General features: G+C 37.5%; 2 protein-coding genes across 2 annotated transcripts in view; one reads left to right on the top strand and one right to left on the bottom strand.

Moving 5' to 3' along the window:
• Nucleotides 1-17517, bottom strand: part of LOC134647343 (S-adenosylmethionine sensor upstream of mTORC1) — a 111335-nt gene that overhangs the window by 58149 nt on the left and 35669 nt on the right. The window lies entirely within an intron of this gene.
• Nucleotides 13048-14531, top strand: LOC134647364 (cuticle protein 18.6-like). The gene is made up of 2 exons (XM_063501701.1): nucleotides 13048-13251; nucleotides 13522-14531. Exons 1-2 carry the CDS (start codon nucleotides 13240-13242, stop codon nucleotides 14446-14448), a joined length of 939 nt encoding a protein of 312 aa, XP_063357771.1. The 5' UTR covers nucleotides 13048-13239; the 3' UTR covers nucleotides 14449-14531.

Genomic DNA, 17517 nt, shown 5'->3' with positions numbered 1-17517 from the left:
CATTTTTTAATCTTTCTAGTAAATGTGACATCACTAAGGACATTTCTGATTTCAGCAGGTAACGTGTTGAACAGTCTGACGCAGAAAACACCAAGGGATTTCTTAGCTTTAGCGGTAGTATATGGGCCCGACTGCTGCTCACGGGTTTTATAGGAGCTTAGATTGATTCTTACGTACTTACACGTACTTATTGTTACGTACTTATTGGTGGTTATAAATTCTACATTAGCTTAGAACATTATGCAGCAAAAGATAGCAGTAGGGACGGTTAATCATTTGTTAATTATTATACAACGCATGAGATTTGTCTTTCACAACCTGGCTACGAAGTTTCCAGCCCCTAACTGAATAAATTTGTTCTCGATATCATCTCTCTCTCAACCCCCAGAAGATTTTCAAGTCCACTATTTAATAAAACCTACTACCTAACTACCTATTTACGAAGTTTGAAGTTCCTAGCTTTAAATAAAATTTGAACCCTCTATCAACTCTCAACCCCTGTTTAAACTTTTAGGAGATGAATTTTTAAAAACGCTGAAATTACTTTTCTTGTATTGTAATAATATGCCTTTATACAAAGATTCAAGTCCCGCACTCAAATAAATATTTGGGTTCCATACAAATTTTCGACCCCCTTCACCACCTTGGGGGATGAATTATCAAAGACTCTGAAATTAGTTTTCTTTTCTCTTAATAAAATATTTTTTTGCGAAGCTTCAAGTTCCTAGCTTTAAATAAAATTATAACCTATACAATCTTTCAACCCCTTTTTAACCCTGTTATGGGATGAATTTTTAAAAACGCTGAAATTAGTTTTCTTGTGTTCTAATAATATGGCTTTATACAAAGATTTAAGTCCCGCACTCTCAAAAATATTTGATCTCCATACAAACTTTCAACCCGTTTTTCACCTCCTCGGGGGATGAATTTTTAAAAACGCTGAATAGCTTTTTTTGTTTTTTAATAAAATACCTTTTTACGAAGTTTCAAGTTCCTAGCTTTAAATAAAATTTGAACCCTATACAAAATTTCAACCCCTTTTGGACCCTTATAGGGGATGAATTTTTTTAAACGCTGAAATTACTTTTCTCGTATTCCAATAATATGTCATTATACAAAGATTCAAGTCCCGTACTTACACAAAAAATGTTGACCTCCATACAAATTTTCAACCCCTTTTTCACCACCTTAAATGTTGAATTTTGAAAAACGCTGACAATAGTTTTCTTCTCTTTTAATGAAATAACTTTTTACGAAGTTACAAATTCGTAGCTTAAAATAAAGTTTAAACCCTATACAATATTTTAACCCCTTTTTAACCATTTTAAGGGATGAATCTTTGAAAACGCTGAAATTACTTTTCTTGAGATCTAATAATATGGCTTTATACAAAGATTCAAGTTCCGCACTCTAAAAAATGTTTGATCTTCGTACAAACTTTCAACCCCTTTTTCACCACCTCGGGGGATGAATTTTTAAAAACACTGAAATTAGTTTTGTTGTTTTTTAATTTAATACCTTTTTGGGAAGTTTCAAGGTCCTAGCTTAAAATAAAATTTGCACCCCAAGACAAAGTTTCATCCCCTTTTTTACCCCCTTAGGGGTTGAATTTCCTAAAACGTCGCAATTCCTCTTTTTTGCAATCGGCTATTATGCCTATCTAAAAAGTTTCAAAGCATTTGTAATGGATTCAAACTTTCAACCCCTTTTTAACCCTGTTAGGGGATGAATTATTAAAAACACTGAAATTACTTTTCCTATCTTATAATAATATACCCATATACAAAGTTTCAAGTCCCACACTCACAAAAATATTTGATCTCCATACAAACTTTCAACCCCTTTTTCACCACCTTGGGGGCTGAATTTTCAAAAACGCTGATATTAGTTTTCTTATTTTTTAATATAATACATTTTCTAAAAGTTTCAAATTCCTAGCTTAAAATAAATCTTGAACCCCATACAACCTTTCATCCCCTTTTTAACCCTTTTAAGGGATGAATTTTTAAAAACGCTGAAATTACTTTTCTTGAGTTCTAATAATATGGCTTTATACAAAGACTCAAGTCCCGCACTCTCAATAATATTTGATCTCCGTACAAACTTTCAACCCCTTTTTCACCACCTCGGGGGATGAATTTTTAAAAACGCTGAAATTAGTTTTCTCCCAAACAAAGTTTCATCCCCTTTTTTACCCCCTTAGGGGTTGAATTTCCTAAAACGTCGCAATTACTTTTTTTTTGTAATCGGCTATTATACCTTTCTAAGAACTTTCAACGCATTTGTAATGGATTCAAACTTTCAACCCCATTTTAACCCTGTTAGGGGATGAATTTTCAAAAACGCTGAAATTACTTTTCCTGTCTTATAATAATATACCCATATACAAAGTTTCAAGTCCCACACTCACAAAAATATTTGATCTCCATACAAACTTTCAACCCCTTTTTCACCACCTTGGGGGATGAATTTTCGAAAATGCTGAAATTAGTTTTCTTGTTTTATAATATAATACATTTTCTAAAAGTTTCAAATTCCTAGCTTCAACTAAAACTTGAACCCCATACAACCTTTCATCCCCTTTTTAACCCCCTTAGGGGTTGAATTTTTCAAAATCGCTTCTTATCTCTTGTACACTTTACAAATGCAACCTAGTGTGCAAATTTCAACTTTCTAGCTTTTGTAGTTTCGGCTCTGCGTTGATGAATCAGTCAGTCAGTCAGTCAGTCAGTCAGTCAGGACACTTGCATTTATATATATAGATTCCTTCTACCTGTCTCTTTATGTGTTAAATAATATTATTAATAATAATACTTTATTGAAAAAATCCTACTACTTACAATCTTTCTGCAAAGAAACTTGTTCTAAATTATCGTGTAAGTTTCCTGAAACTTCCGAGAATGTTCTTGCGTTTTTGAGAATGTTCCGCAAATTATAAAAGGTACGAGTCAGGCTACGTCAGGCTTTGGTTGTCTGTAGCGTAGTGGAAGTAGGTAAGCGTTGTGAATGACGGCCCGGGCCTGTCGGGAGATGACCGGTGATAAGGAATAGAAGAATAGTTGCTCGTAACCTGCTGCTTTAGACAGTTATTAATGGGATAGTAAGCACGAAGGCTTACTAGCGATTAAGGTGTTGCGTAGGTATATGAAGTAAACAATATTTTAACGTGCTTAACTTTTTTCAATGTTGAAATTGTAATTGGATATCATATCACGGTATCTAACATACTCGCTAATTAATACATATGCTAAGTTTGGCTACCATTATATCTCCGTTAGATAAGTACAGTCACCTGCAATAATTGTTACTCTTCAAGGGCTGCAAAAATACGTGACACGCTCTTATGCCTCTACAAATAAGTTCGTGTCAGATCTTTTCGCGCCCGCGCCCTTCGTTGTGTAACATATTATTGATGGTGACTGTACATTATTTTTTATTTATTTAAGCCATTTAATTCCTTAATAAAAATATACATGTTAAATTAAATAATAATAAATTATTAAATTAAATTAAATATTATCAAACTAATGTACATGCAAGTTTAAATTTTAAAATTCTATTCAATAATTTAGTTTGTATTATTAAGGACCTCTTGACGAGTAAAGGCCTCCTCCATTTTACTCCACATTTCCCTGTCTTGGGCTATTGTTACCCAGTCGTCGCTGGCAAACTTTTTTACTTTTTTTTTTCTTTTTTTAGGTCTTCTGTCCATCTTCCCAGTGGGTGGCCTGACTTTCTTTTACCGGGAGGTCCCGCCCATGTAGTGACTCTCTTAGTCCATCTTTCGTTATTCATTCGTGCCACGTGGCCCGCCCACTTCCATTTTAGTTTCTTGCAATGTGATAGAGCGTCGATAACTTTAGTCTTTTCCCTTATAGCCGTATGACGTTGTTTGTCTCTAAGTTTTAGGTTCATGATGCTCCGCTCCATGGCTCTTTGACAAGTTGTAATTTTTCTTTTCGTGTATGCATTATATATCCATGTTTGGCTTGCGTAGGAAAGACAAGGTAGGAGACATGAGTCCAGAATTTTCTTTTTTAGTCTTAAGGGTATGTTAGACTTCCTTGTGGCTCCAGAATTTATTCCACGTCATTGTAATACGTGACTGTACATACCCTTATAGAAATACCTATCTTAACACTTACATACAAATTGATATAGTAGATAATTGCAATGGTGCCTACGTTTTAATTTAGATTCCATTTCGAAGGTGAATGTGGCTAATTGCGTCATAGGGACTATTCCATCCACGAGCGTAGGTATATTTATTTGATTTTCAATGGTAGGAAAAAGTACCATTTGCTTTTGATTGCTGAAACTAAAAGAATCGCTGTTTTGTCGATGAATTTATCAATTTTGTTCGTTGTTTGAGAAAAGCGCTAACGGACGGAATAGGGGCTGTTCATAAATTACGTCATCTATTTTTGACGATTTTTGACCCCTAAATAAGTAGATATGTATTTGTAAAGTGGATTATTAAATCGTAAAAGCTCTCACTTGGCTCACGTAGTAGGTACTTAAATCTTACTGAAAGGAAGGGAGAAAACATGACCCAACTAAAACATAAATGTGAAATGAAAGCCAAGTTCAATAGGTATTAAGAATATGTGTCGTTGTTGACTCGCCGACAAAAGAATTGAGATCTATATGGGTGCCAAGTTCTGTGCTGTGTAGAAAATCCTGAAATTATAAAGGATTTGTCTTGGCTAGTTTTTACGTATAAGCATATAGGTAATATATATTTATCTAAGTTATTTTTCAAAAATTTGGTTTGTTTTTAAAAACTAGCCAAGACAAATCCTTTATAATTTCAGGATTTTCTACACAGCATAGAACTTGGCACCCATATAGATCTCAATTCTTTTGTCGGCGAGTCAACAACGACACATATTCTTAATACCTATTGAACTTGGCTTTCATTTCACATTTATGTTTTTGTTGGGATATCATTCATTTTTGTACAGAAATTACTATAGTATTCATCGTGAAAGCAGTTTGCCTAAGCTGAAAAGGAAACCCTCGCTAACGCGCGGTTAATTGTCAAAAAGTTTCAGTTTTCAGATTTTTCCCTCTATATGCACCTAATAGCTAGTCTACCTTCATGCCAAATATCAAGTTTCTAAGTCATCTAGAAGTGGGTTAGGTTTTTGGTCTATAAGTATTAATTATTTTTTTCCATCGAAATATCAATAATTTCCAGTTTTCCGATTTTTTCCTCTATATGCACCTAATAGTCTACCTTGATGCCAAATATCAAGTTTCTAAGTCATCTAGAAGTGGGTTAGGTTTTTGGTCTATAAGTATTAATATTTTTTTTTTCCATCGAAATATCAATAATTTCCAGTTTTCCGATTTTTCTCTCTATATGCACCTAATAGTCTACCTTGATGCCAAATATCAAGTTTCTAAGTCATCTAGAAGTGGGTTAGGTTTTTGGTCTATAAGTATTAATATTTTTTTTTCCATCGAAATATCAATAATTTCCAGTTTTCAGATTTTTCCCTCTATATGCACCTAATAATCTACCTTGATGCCAAATATCAAGTTTCTAAGTCATCGAGAAGTACGTTAGGTTTTTGGTCTATAAGTATTAATTATTTTTTTTCCATCGAAATATCAATAATTTCCAGTTTTCAGATTTTTCCCTCTATATGCACCTAATAGTCTACCTTGATGCCAAATATCAAGTTTCTGAGTCATCTAGAAGTAGGTTAGGTTTTTGGTCTATAAGTATTAATTATTATTTTTTCCACCGAAATATCAATAAATTCCAGTTTTCAGATTTTTCCCTCTATATGCACCTAATAGTCTACCTTGATGCCAAATATCAAGTTTGTAAGTCATCTAGAAGTGGGTTAGGTTTTTGGTCTATAAGTATTAATAAAAAAAATTCCATCGAAATGTCAAAAAGTTTCAGTTTTCAGATTTTTCCCTCTATATGCACCTAATAGCTAGTCTACCTTCATGCCAAATATCAAGTTTCTAAGTCATCTAGAAGTGGGTTAGGTTTTTGGTCTATAAGTATTAATAAATTTTTTTCCATCGAAATATCAATAATTTCCAGTTTTCAGATTTTTCCCTCTATATGCACCTAATAATCTACCTTGATGCCAAATATCAAGTTTCTAAGTCATCGAGAAGTACGTTAGGTTTTTGGTCTATAAGTATTAATTATTTTTTTTCCATCGAAATATCAATAATTTCCAGTTTTCAGATTTTTCCCTCTATATGCACCTAATAGTCTACCTTGATGCCAAATATCAAGTTTCTGAGTCATCTAGAAGTAGGTTAGGTTTTTGGTCTATAAGTATTAATTATTATTTTTTCCACCGAAATATCAATAAATTCCAGTTTTCAGATTTTTCCCTCTATATGCACCTTGCTACCTTGCTACCTTGATGCCAAATATCAAGTTTGTAAGTCATCTAGAAGTGGGTTAGGTTTTTGGTCTATAAGTATTAATAAAAAAAATTCCATCGAAATGTCAATAATTTCCAGTTTTCAGATTTTTCCCTCTATATACACCTAATAGTCTACCTTTATGCCAAATTTCAAGTTTCTAGGTCATCTGGAAGTGGGTTAGGTTTTTGATCTATATGTCAGTCAGTCACAAAAATGCCGGTTTTTAAACGTTAATTTATCAATAACTGTTTGAGCTATTTTTATGAAATTTTGTATTTTGTACAAGCTAAGGGACTTGACTACATGTGCCAAATTTCATGTGTGTAGGTTAAGTAGGTTTCAAGTTGTGAAGGGGTCAAAAGTAGCTCGAAATGGTTCGTGTAATATTACACACGGTTGCTGCGTTGCCAGTTCCTTTTTCTTTGAACTTGGCTGGCCGCGTGTCTAGACTTTTGGACAGGCACCTAAAATATTCAGTAACTAGTGAGTAACTAATAACTACCTACTCGTAAGTATCTTTACAGTACATATGGGGCACCGCACTAGTGCGTAAAATAGCACTTTTCGTGTGTATGTCGAAACTTTAAAGTGCCATATGTACTGTAAAACGTTGTTCGATACACGTGCGAATAGGTAACTCGCAACTCGTGTCGATTTAAAACACTCCCTTCGGTCGTGTTTTAATTTATCGCCACTCGTTTCGAATTTCCTCTTTTTCGCACTTGTATCGAAAATAACTAACTTGCTAGACTAGATCGACCCGTGTTTAAAAGTGACTGGCCGTGTCCAGCCATTGGTGATTAACTGGTTAAGCCACACCCGCTCGTCTACTTGTTACATATTGTCATATCAAGTCATATGTTAGCATCAGACCTTCGATGCGGGCCTATAAATGTGTGGACCATGGCCGCCAACAGCTCTAATAATTGTAGTCTACATTTATTCGAAGGATTTATATTTAAAGGCTTAACAAGGCAAATAATATTTTCCTATTAAACAAACTAGTTTATTTACACTTGATGAAGGCACCAGCATTTTCCCGCTTAATACTAAGTATTAATTGCCTAAAATATCTCTTAGGTACCAACTGTAAATAATTGCGAATATTGGAGTCACAAATTGATATTCTTGCGTCCGCACCTCCATTTCATCGGTAATATTGGTCATAATCGGCGATCAATATCAGCGATCCAAATTGGCATTTGCGTCCGCACGGCCTGATTTGATCGGACAGTTTCATCAGATTGGCAAAAAATTGTCTCGTCTGGACACGTCTTTACACTACAAGTACAGGAAAAAATAGGGAAACTATAAATTTGTAAAAAAGAAATATATAGTTAAATTTGTACGGAACCCTCGGTGGGCGAGTCCGGCTCGCTCTTGTCCAGTTTTGTTATAAAATATCTGGGAGACCGAGCTTCGCTCGGAAAACATATAAAATCTCAAAAATTAGCGTTTTCCCAGAGATTAGACCTAGCTAGATCGATTTATCGCCCCCGAAAACCCCCATATATCGAATTTCATCGAAATCGTTAGAGCCGTTTCCGAGATCCCCGAAATATATACATATATATATATAAATAAATAAATAAATAAACAAGAATTGCTCGTTTAAAGGTATTAGATAGATAGATATGAGGACTGAAAAGGAAATTATAACGTGTGACCGGAACCTTACCGACGGTGACCTAATTTTGACGCGGAATGCCTGTCATATTGCGCAAATTCGTCAGCTGTTCGGCGCCTGAGTCACATCTGTTTGACATGCGCAGTACGTGCGCGCCGCATGGCCCCGCCCCGTCGGTATAGTAGCTGAACACTTTCCTTGGATAGTTCTCAGAACGGGGTCACTAGAGCATATTAATATGATACGCACACTAATAATACGACAAAAAATTAATTTACATTATATACCTGTACCTACCTACATTTGAAATATTTTACAAATAACCGCAAGGATGTAAATAGGTTTGGGTTCGTCGGTTTTAGAATCCACTGTGGTCATTTTGACAGGTACCTACTCGTATGCAATGTATAACTTAATTTGGGATTGAGAGAACTATATTACCTAAAAAGAACTACCTAATTAAGTAAAGAACATTCAAGTAGTCCGTTAACTGAATGACTTGGTCATTCTGACTAAAAATACAGTCTACTTGTAAACCTTCTTTATTTGGAAGTATATTAAAACCGTTTAACATTGACATTGAATAGCAATTGATAGTGAAATAGCCGAGCAAGGCATGATGATAATTGTAACAATTGAAAGTAAACTGTTCAGTGTTCGGTAAGCTCCATGCGTCTTGCATGCTTAAGTATTAAACGGAAAGGACACGCGCTAGTCGCAGCGCACGTCTTTCAATTCATCCATAAAATAAACATAAGGCTGATTAAAAAAAATTGCATAGGTTTCAGGTTAATTATAGGTAGATATCCACAACGCGAAAGTAAAATCCTGTCATACCTACTCGTCATACATATGGTGTTGCGTTCAGTACAATACGCATCAAATGAAGGCTCAGAATGATAGAGTACCGATTTGATCCTCATGTACAGTCGCCATCAGATATATCGGAGCGGCCGAGGTGCTCACAAATATCTGAACACGCACCTACTCCGCCGGCCACTCCAAGGGACGCATTTATGCGTTAGAGGGAGCAAGTGATATTATTGCTATCTTATTCTACCGCATGGCTGCGTCCCTTGGAGTAGCCGGCGATGGCACATTGTGTACTGGGGCCTTAACATAAATGGGCCTGCTTCACTAATAATATGTATAAGTACACAGTTTAAAATGCCATCATTTCTTGATCTTCATAATTTATTTATTTTATCATTTAACAGGTCTGTTCGGCAAAACCTACCTAATTTTCGAGCGGAAATCCATGTGTTACTTAAAAAAAAAACAACGGGTTGCACTCCGGGAGTGCTGGCAGAAGTGAAAACTCAATCACTATTGCAAAATGTCTGCAGCACTATGTATAATTGAGGTTAACGCCATCTAGCGTTATTTAGTCGCATTACTTGAAACCCCTAAGCACATCACTGTTAGTACTCGAGTTATATTAATACCAGTTAGAGCGAAACTCACTAGATGGCATTTAAATCAATAAAGAAAAACTCAGTGACATTGATGTAACAGTTTTTCGATTAGGTCACGTGTCCGTCTTACGTCTTACGGTCACGTGACACCTCTCGCGAGTTTAACATTTTTTCCCCATCACAAAAAGTGCACAGCGCCGCTAAAGAAGTTTTCACTTCAAAAATCGGCCATGTGCGAGTCAGACTCGCTCACCGAGGGTTCCGTAACTATTGTATTCTTTGGTTCCGTACAAATGTAATTATTATTTTTTACAAATGTATACTTTCAGAGTTTTCTCTGTAGGTACTTGTAGTGTAAGACAGTAATGACAGTATTACTTGCCAAATTTCATAGTTCTAGAATCTAGGTCAACGGGAAGTACCCTATAAATTTTAGCGTTGCGTTTATTCCATTTAGTGTTGAAGTTTACCTACGTTTATTGCGGAATAAACGTAGACCTGCTCGATACCTGCACCCGTTCCCGAGATAAAGGGCCTTTGACAGACAGACGGACAAAAAGTGATCCTATAAGGGTTCCGTTCCTCCTTTTGAGGTACGGAACCCTAAAAATACTGAAATAGTTTTATACGGGAAGCTATCTAAAAATGTGGAGTTTCGGATTTCTCCGGATCCCGTCATCAGATTCTGACTTGAAGATAATGGAACCAATTTAAAAGCATACCCTTTCAAATCAAAATCTTAAATCGGTCTCAGTCTCCGAGTCTTGAGAACCTCTTCCTTTTTTATGAAGCAGATTAAAAATTAAATTGATCGTAGGTGATACGTAATATGGTAAATAGCAGTAGGTACCTACAAATGTTATTCTGCAACATCTATGATCTTGATCGATTACGTTGGCGTCGCTTCTGTTGGACGCTGGCGCTGGGTTGTGCAACCATCCCAGCCTTGTGAAGGACTGCGCGCGCGCGTGCTCGTCGAGAAAACGCTCGGGCGCATTTTCATGAGCTGCTGCCGCGTGACCGCGTGTTCAGGCGGCCTAGCCAAGGTGACGATCGCTTGCGCTTCGCCATCGAATCGTTTTGTGGTTCTCTATCACTCTTTCATATTAGTACGACAGTGACAGTTTTGCGTTTAGATCGCTACGAAGCGTAAGCGATTGGCACGTTGGCTTCGCGGCCAGGGCCGGCTGTAACGACAGAAAAATTCTATCCAACTACTGAACTTTCCAAATTTTATCAACAAAATTTCGTGAGAATCGGTTGAGAATTGCGACCTCTAGAGGAGAACATCACTGGACATACGAAAGCAGTTTGCCCGAGTTAAAATGGAGACCTTCGCTAACGCTTTGGTCAATAAAGATTTCGCTACATAACTGCCAGGGATGTTTGTAGTTACATATAATTAAACTCGTGGTTCCTACTCAATAAAATATGGGAATAGGTGTTTTCATATAAAAGTCATTCCCATTTCCCCTCTCTTCACAAGACCGCCGCCATGACATATGGATATGGCGTATAGGCATGCACCATACACGTGAATCGTGAATTTCGTGATTGTGGTCAGATTATTTGGTATTGTGTCAGTCACGATGCTTCGGTTGCTGTCAGCACTGGCTGGACTATGCCCATTGTCGCCGCTGGTATGCGACCTTGCGTCCTTGTGCTATGGCTCGTCCACAGTCCACACTTACTCGAAAACCGTTTATTCTAATGCAAATACGCGAACGGCTTGCAAATTATTTGCTACATGCCTAAAATAGACTGGCCTACTTTCAAGTTGGATGTTGACCAAAAAACGTTACTTAGTTACCTATATCTTAACTGCAAAAAAAGTATGTTTTTATATAACAGTTTATAATTTAGAACTTATTATCTGCAGGCATTATAGTTCGTTTTTTTTAGCATTAGGAAAAAGGTAAAGTTCTTGACGCATCTTTTGAGAAGTTAACGTAGCGCGTAGTACTTAGATGGTTCTTGAAAATCAAATTCTATTTTTGTGTTCTTACTTGTCCACAAAGTTTTATATGAATCTTAGAAACTTTATTTCTTTAGATTGATTAAGAATTATGTTTAAAGAAGGAACATGGAAGGAACCAAAACATTAACGTATAATATTTAAGTAGAGTCCAGACGAGACAATTTTTCGCCAATCAGATGAAATTGTCCGATCGAATCAGGCCGTGCGGACGCAAACGCAAATTTGATTCCCCGATCAAATCAGCAGGTGAGGACACAAAAATGCCAATTTTCGAAGTTAGTATCTATGGAATGCAAATTGGTGATTAAATTGTGTACGTGTGGTGTGGACGCTAGATGAGATTGGCGCCAACTATTTTCCTGATCAAATAGGTCGATTTGCCCAGCTCGTCTGGACTCTACTTTAGGTAGGTATAACGAGTATGATAGTTCCGAAATACGTGTGTTACTCTGCAGCGGCGCCACCATAATGAATACCAATGAATTATATGGTGAAATGATGTACCTAAAAAGTACATCATGTACCTATAATGTTTATGACTGTACCTGTTATAGGAAACGAAATAATCGGTATTGAAAGTGGCGCCGCTGGGGAGCATACTCCCCAGCGGCGCCACACAGTACTCATAGATAGAAATGATATTAGCTATTTTTCGAAAATTATTATAAAAGAGTGTTTTCCAAAAAATTTATACATTTCATTCGTGTCTTCAAAATATTGACTTCTTGGGCTCATTTTACTCAGAATCATTTGTACATTCACGCCTCATACATGAAAAAATGTGTGACGAATGACGACTAAGAACCATTTGATTTTCCAATTTTCATAAAATTTTCAGCAACATTATTAAACACTAAGTCGAAGGGTGAGAGGTCAAACCCGATAAGTCGAGTAAAAGGGTTTTTGAAATGAGAACTATATGTGACATGCGGAGAATTCTTATTTGAATAATAACATATTTTGATTTAGGTAATATCGGGTTTGACCACCCAGCCCTCGAAGACCTCGAAGTTGTCACAAAATTTAGTCTTTGCTTGTACATGGGCTCTTAACACAATAACTATATCCTTCAACGATACTGTGACCAAATTTAGGTAGCCATACGTAAAGTTCATTAGACATGTCGTAATAGTAACGTCTCGTCCAAAGCCTGTTCCAAATGTCGACGGCTCCGCAAACGTACACGGCGACCTAAACTAGACCACTTACGCTAAACAACTCGGTTAAAAAAGATTTATGACTATTATATTTTAGTGTCTACTGTCTGGCAAGGTAAAGCCATTTTATTAATTTACATGTTAGATGTTTTCCACGTTCATTGGTATGGTAATGGATACCAAATGACAAATTTTATTACTTTAGTAGATATGTTGACTTCAGTATTACTATTAAACATGGTGGTTAGGTACCTGTATTTACAATATATTATTTTTTTTAATTTCCGGTCTTGATTATCATATTTCCATGAGTATAATTCATGTATCATTTGACAGATTGCAGCGTTTGAAATGTAGGTATACAGAACTCCTGAAAAACTTGTGATTTGACGAGTGTCTGAAAAATCGGTGTGACCGCGATGTGTCGTCGCTGCGGCTCAGCGCGGCGGTTGCACAAGTAGCGCTTTGTTTACGTGGCATTGTCCAGCCGTCCCGTCGGCCAGGTTCGTACGTGCGTACTTGAATATATTTAAATTTGGAGATGCGACCGGGATGAGGCAAGCGAAGCGACACTGGCTGCTATAAATGCTGTTAGTGCCGACTGAGGGATACAGTTCTCAGGTCTAAGCAACCCCGCGCACATCTCATCAAACAAAAGAAATGGCTTTCAAGGTACGGATCATCGGATATTTGTGGAATGTGAAGTGTGAATAAAGTGAACGTGTAAAAGTGCATCAAGTGAAATGGATTGTGACTATTGGACCAAATTAAAATAATACAGTTTATCATCCGGATCACAGTTATACTTTAAATTCTGAACTTGTCTAAATATCGAATAACTGTTACATAATCTGGATGAAATAATTGGACAAAATCAAAGCTGAACAACTAATGACTGTATATTCTATAACTAGTTAAATGTCATATATTTTTTGGTTTTAGTTGGTGGTCTTCACCTGTTTGGTTGCGGCCGCCTACGGCAGCGTGGCCCCCGCGGCCATAGCAGCGGCGCCCGTGGTCGCGGCGCGGCTCGAGGAGTTCGACCCGCTGCCGCAGTACCGCTTTGGCTACGACGTGGCGGACTCACTAACCGGTGATTACAAGAGCCAGACAGAGCAGCGCGACGGCGACCTGGTGCAGGGTCAGTACTCGCTGATCGACTCGGATGGCACGCGTCGTGTTGTGGACTACACTGCCGATTCAGTTAACGGATTCAACGCCGTTGTGCGCAAGGAGCCGCTCGTGGCCGCTGCGCCCGCCGTCGTGGCGGAGCCTGCCGTCGTGCCCGCACGCATCGCCGCCGCTCCAGTAGTGGCGGAGCCCGCCTTTGTTTCCGCACGCATCGCTGCTGGTCCAGTCGTCGCCCAGCAGCCCGCCTTCGCCCGCTACGCTGTTGCTCCTGCCGTCGCTCCCGCCAGGATCGCTGCCGCTCCCGTATTCGCCCGCTACGCTGCCGCTCCCGTCGCTGCTCCCGTGGTGGCCGCTCGGTACGCTGCCGCCCCAGTGGCTGCCGCCGCTCCTGTGGTTGCCGCTCGTTACGCTGCCGCCCCAGTGGCTGCCACCGCTCCTGTGGTCGCCGCTCGTTACGCTGCTGCCCCAGTGGCCGCTGCTCCAGTAACTGCTGCCGCCTACAGAAGTGCAGTAGCTGCGTACAGCGCTGCCTACACGGGTCCTGTCGCGGCGCAGTATGCCCAGTACGCCGCCCCTCTGGCGGCCTATAGCGCTCCCGTGGCCGCGGCCTACTCCGCGCCGGCGTACGGCGCGCCCGTAGGGGCATATGCTGCGCCCGCGGCACCCGCCCCGGTGTTTGCGCGCGCGGCTCCCGCGAAACTCGTGGCGCCCAACGCCGCGGGATACTACTACCCCTGAACAGTGATCACTGACTTGATGGCTCATTACTAAAGACTTGATTTATATTTAAGTTATTCAAATATACTTTTTGTTTACTTTTATTTTTCTACGTTTTTATTCAAAAACTAACCCTAATAGTCGTACCTACTATTTGGCACTCTACTGTATACATAGCTTGCTTTCCTTAACTAAGCAATTAACTTTATCTGATAGTGATAGGTATGTGTATATAATTTCGATTTTGTCTACTTTAGACAAATAAAACTCAAGTGTTGGCATTAGCAATAAGATGTCGAATAAGTAAGTAGATGCACTCTGTATACTTATACTTTTTTATGAAAAATTATATTCACATATACCATTTGCTAGCAAATTTTTCACGATACATATTATGAACATAGCTTTTACTGAATGTCTGGTATAAAAGACATCAACGAATCTACTAAAGTTTTTTTTATTCGGTAGACTAAAATGACATTTCATACTCGTAGTATGAAATGACACATGATGTCCATACTATGAAATGTCATTTTAGTCTACCGAATAAAAAAATAGACTTTACACTACTTAAAAAACAAAATTTAATTGTGTTTGTAAACGGCTAGCCCGTTTAAAAATACAATTAGGCTAATTATAGGCAGCTATTGGACAATTTGGACATTCCTACTGCTGTTAGGCGAAAATGTACCTACCTGACTAAAATAAGTTTATTACTCTTTTTTTACACAGAGACAAAACGTTTAAATATCAAAAATGTTAAATGAATCCCTTCTAATATGTAATTTAACACATTCAGTGCCGAAAACCCGACTATCGGGTATTTTATGATTTCGTTCCCAGGCCGAACGACCCGATAGTCGGGAACCTACAGACGATATATGATGATTTTTTTGTGACGTGGCGCGGATGTCTTGTTTGGCTGGGTGGTGCGTTTGCGACGTCTGAGGTTAATAATTCTTTAAGTTTAGGTTCTAATTCAAGTTTAGTATTGTTGTTGTATTTTCAAATTTTCAACTAAATCAAAGATGTCGACGTAGATTTCATCCAAATCAGTTCAGCGGTTATTGATTCCCCATACTGTTTGTATCTACTACACCTTACCTATCACTTTTAAGGGATTTTTTTGGGATAAAAACTATCCTATGGTCTTCCCCGGGACTCAAACTATTTCTATACCAAATTTTATCTAAATCGGTTCAGCGGTTATTGAATACCCATACAAATTTCCACCTCCCTTTTCACACCCTTAAGGAATTATTTTTGAGATTGACCCTGGGACTCGAACCATTCTACAGGTACCAAATTTCAACTTAAAGCATAAAGCTTAAATAATATAGATAATAAGATAAATTTGAGAGAGAGATTCAAGATCCATCCTTGGGTCCTATAAGGACCAATCCTGTCAAAGGAAATCTTATGTTCACTCAACGCCGTATTTTAGGCCCAGCACCTACTTCCGCTATTAATCGTTTATCTGTCTGTTGCCTCTTCACGCTTAAACCACTGAACCAATCTATTACCTAGACGAAATTTTGAATGAAAATAGTTTGAGGCCATACGATTATAGTTTTCATCAATCATCATCATCAATCTACCGTAGATTCTGAATCTGAATTTTGATGTGTAAAAATATTTAAAACGGCTATTGTAAATTAATCCATTTAAATATTTTTAAACATAAACAAAACAATTAAATTCCTTATAAAGACCCCGGACTTTTGTCGCAATGACGTCATAATAGGGTAGTTTAAGGAGTAAATGGAACGGTGTTAATTAATACGGCTGTGTTTATTAATATTTAATAATCAGGCATTCACAATATAAATTACCTATAAGTCAATACAAATAAATCCAAGCAACCGTTATTTATCCTGCTTTGATAACCGCAAACTTTTCAAATATGCACCAATAAAATCTTTCGAGGTGGAAATAAGCTTGTACTTTTTGAAGTGGATGTATCCTGATAGAAGACGTACTTATAGTAGCCTAACCGCAAGTCATTTAGAAAAACTTTTGATCTGTTACGGAGAGTCAGTTAACGAAAGAACAACGTCGCGTCGATATCGATATATTAATCAATTGACAATTAACGTATAGGTGATTTATACCGTGGATGCCTGATTATTAAATTTAATTAACACAGGCGTATTAATTAACATCGCTTCATTTACTCCCCAGACTACCCTATTGTGACGTCATTACGACAAAAGTCCGGGGTCTTAAACGTTAGTATTTTGAAAGTAAATAGTTGTTTTACAAGGGGGCAAAGTTGTTGTTTAACCTCTCGTGCTAATAATGATACCCGAGCAAGCGAAAGACCGAAAAATCGAATCTTGAGCGTTGCGAGGGTTTCAAGGCACGAGGATTAAACAAATTTTGCCACCGAGTGAAACACAAAAATTGTCATAATTTTATACTAAATGTAAAATATCAAAGCAAATTAATACGAAATGAATGTTTTTGAATATTTATCATCCAAAATAATCATTTAAAAGTCAATTCTACCAGCCAACACAAGGAAACCACAACTCAAAATATGTATATGATTACTTTGACTCACATGTGGAAAAAATGCAACTTTCTTATCAGTCAAGAGAACAATCAAGAGAACCTTTACCAGATGGAGGTGATGAAAACTCATTTTGTAGGTACTTTGACTCTTAACAAGTATTTTAAGCGACTGCCATCCGACCTCTCAATCCCAAGTATCCCAACCCAGAAACTGGGTCATTGGGATTAGCCGAATTAACCGAAAAGCGACTGTACCTAACTGAGAAGTATTACTTAATTTCTTTAAATTTTTCATATTTTTTTAGTTTTTATTGTAATTAGGTTTAGGTTTAAGATGTTTATTTCTCAAAAGATTACAAGAATAATCACTTCCTGAGAAATACATGTTTACACTAACATAATACTAAGGAGAGGATAATTAATCATTATACAAAAATTACAAAGCCAATTCTAAACAACTAAGTATACAACTATCTAAAACTATTCTATTACTTATTAAATATAAAGCGGGTAGATATAAGCAACGAGACATGCATGCGCTGCTACTAAGTAGCATTATAACAGGATCGGTTAAAC

The sequence above is a fragment of the Cydia amplana genome, chromosome 1 (genome assembly GCF_948474715.1).
Source record: "Cydia amplana chromosome 1, ilCydAmpl1.1, whole genome shotgun sequence".
Taxonomy (NCBI): Eukaryota; Metazoa; Arthropoda; class Insecta; order Lepidoptera; family Tortricidae; genus Cydia; species Cydia amplana.
This window is presented reverse-complemented; position numbering and strand designations above follow the sequence as displayed.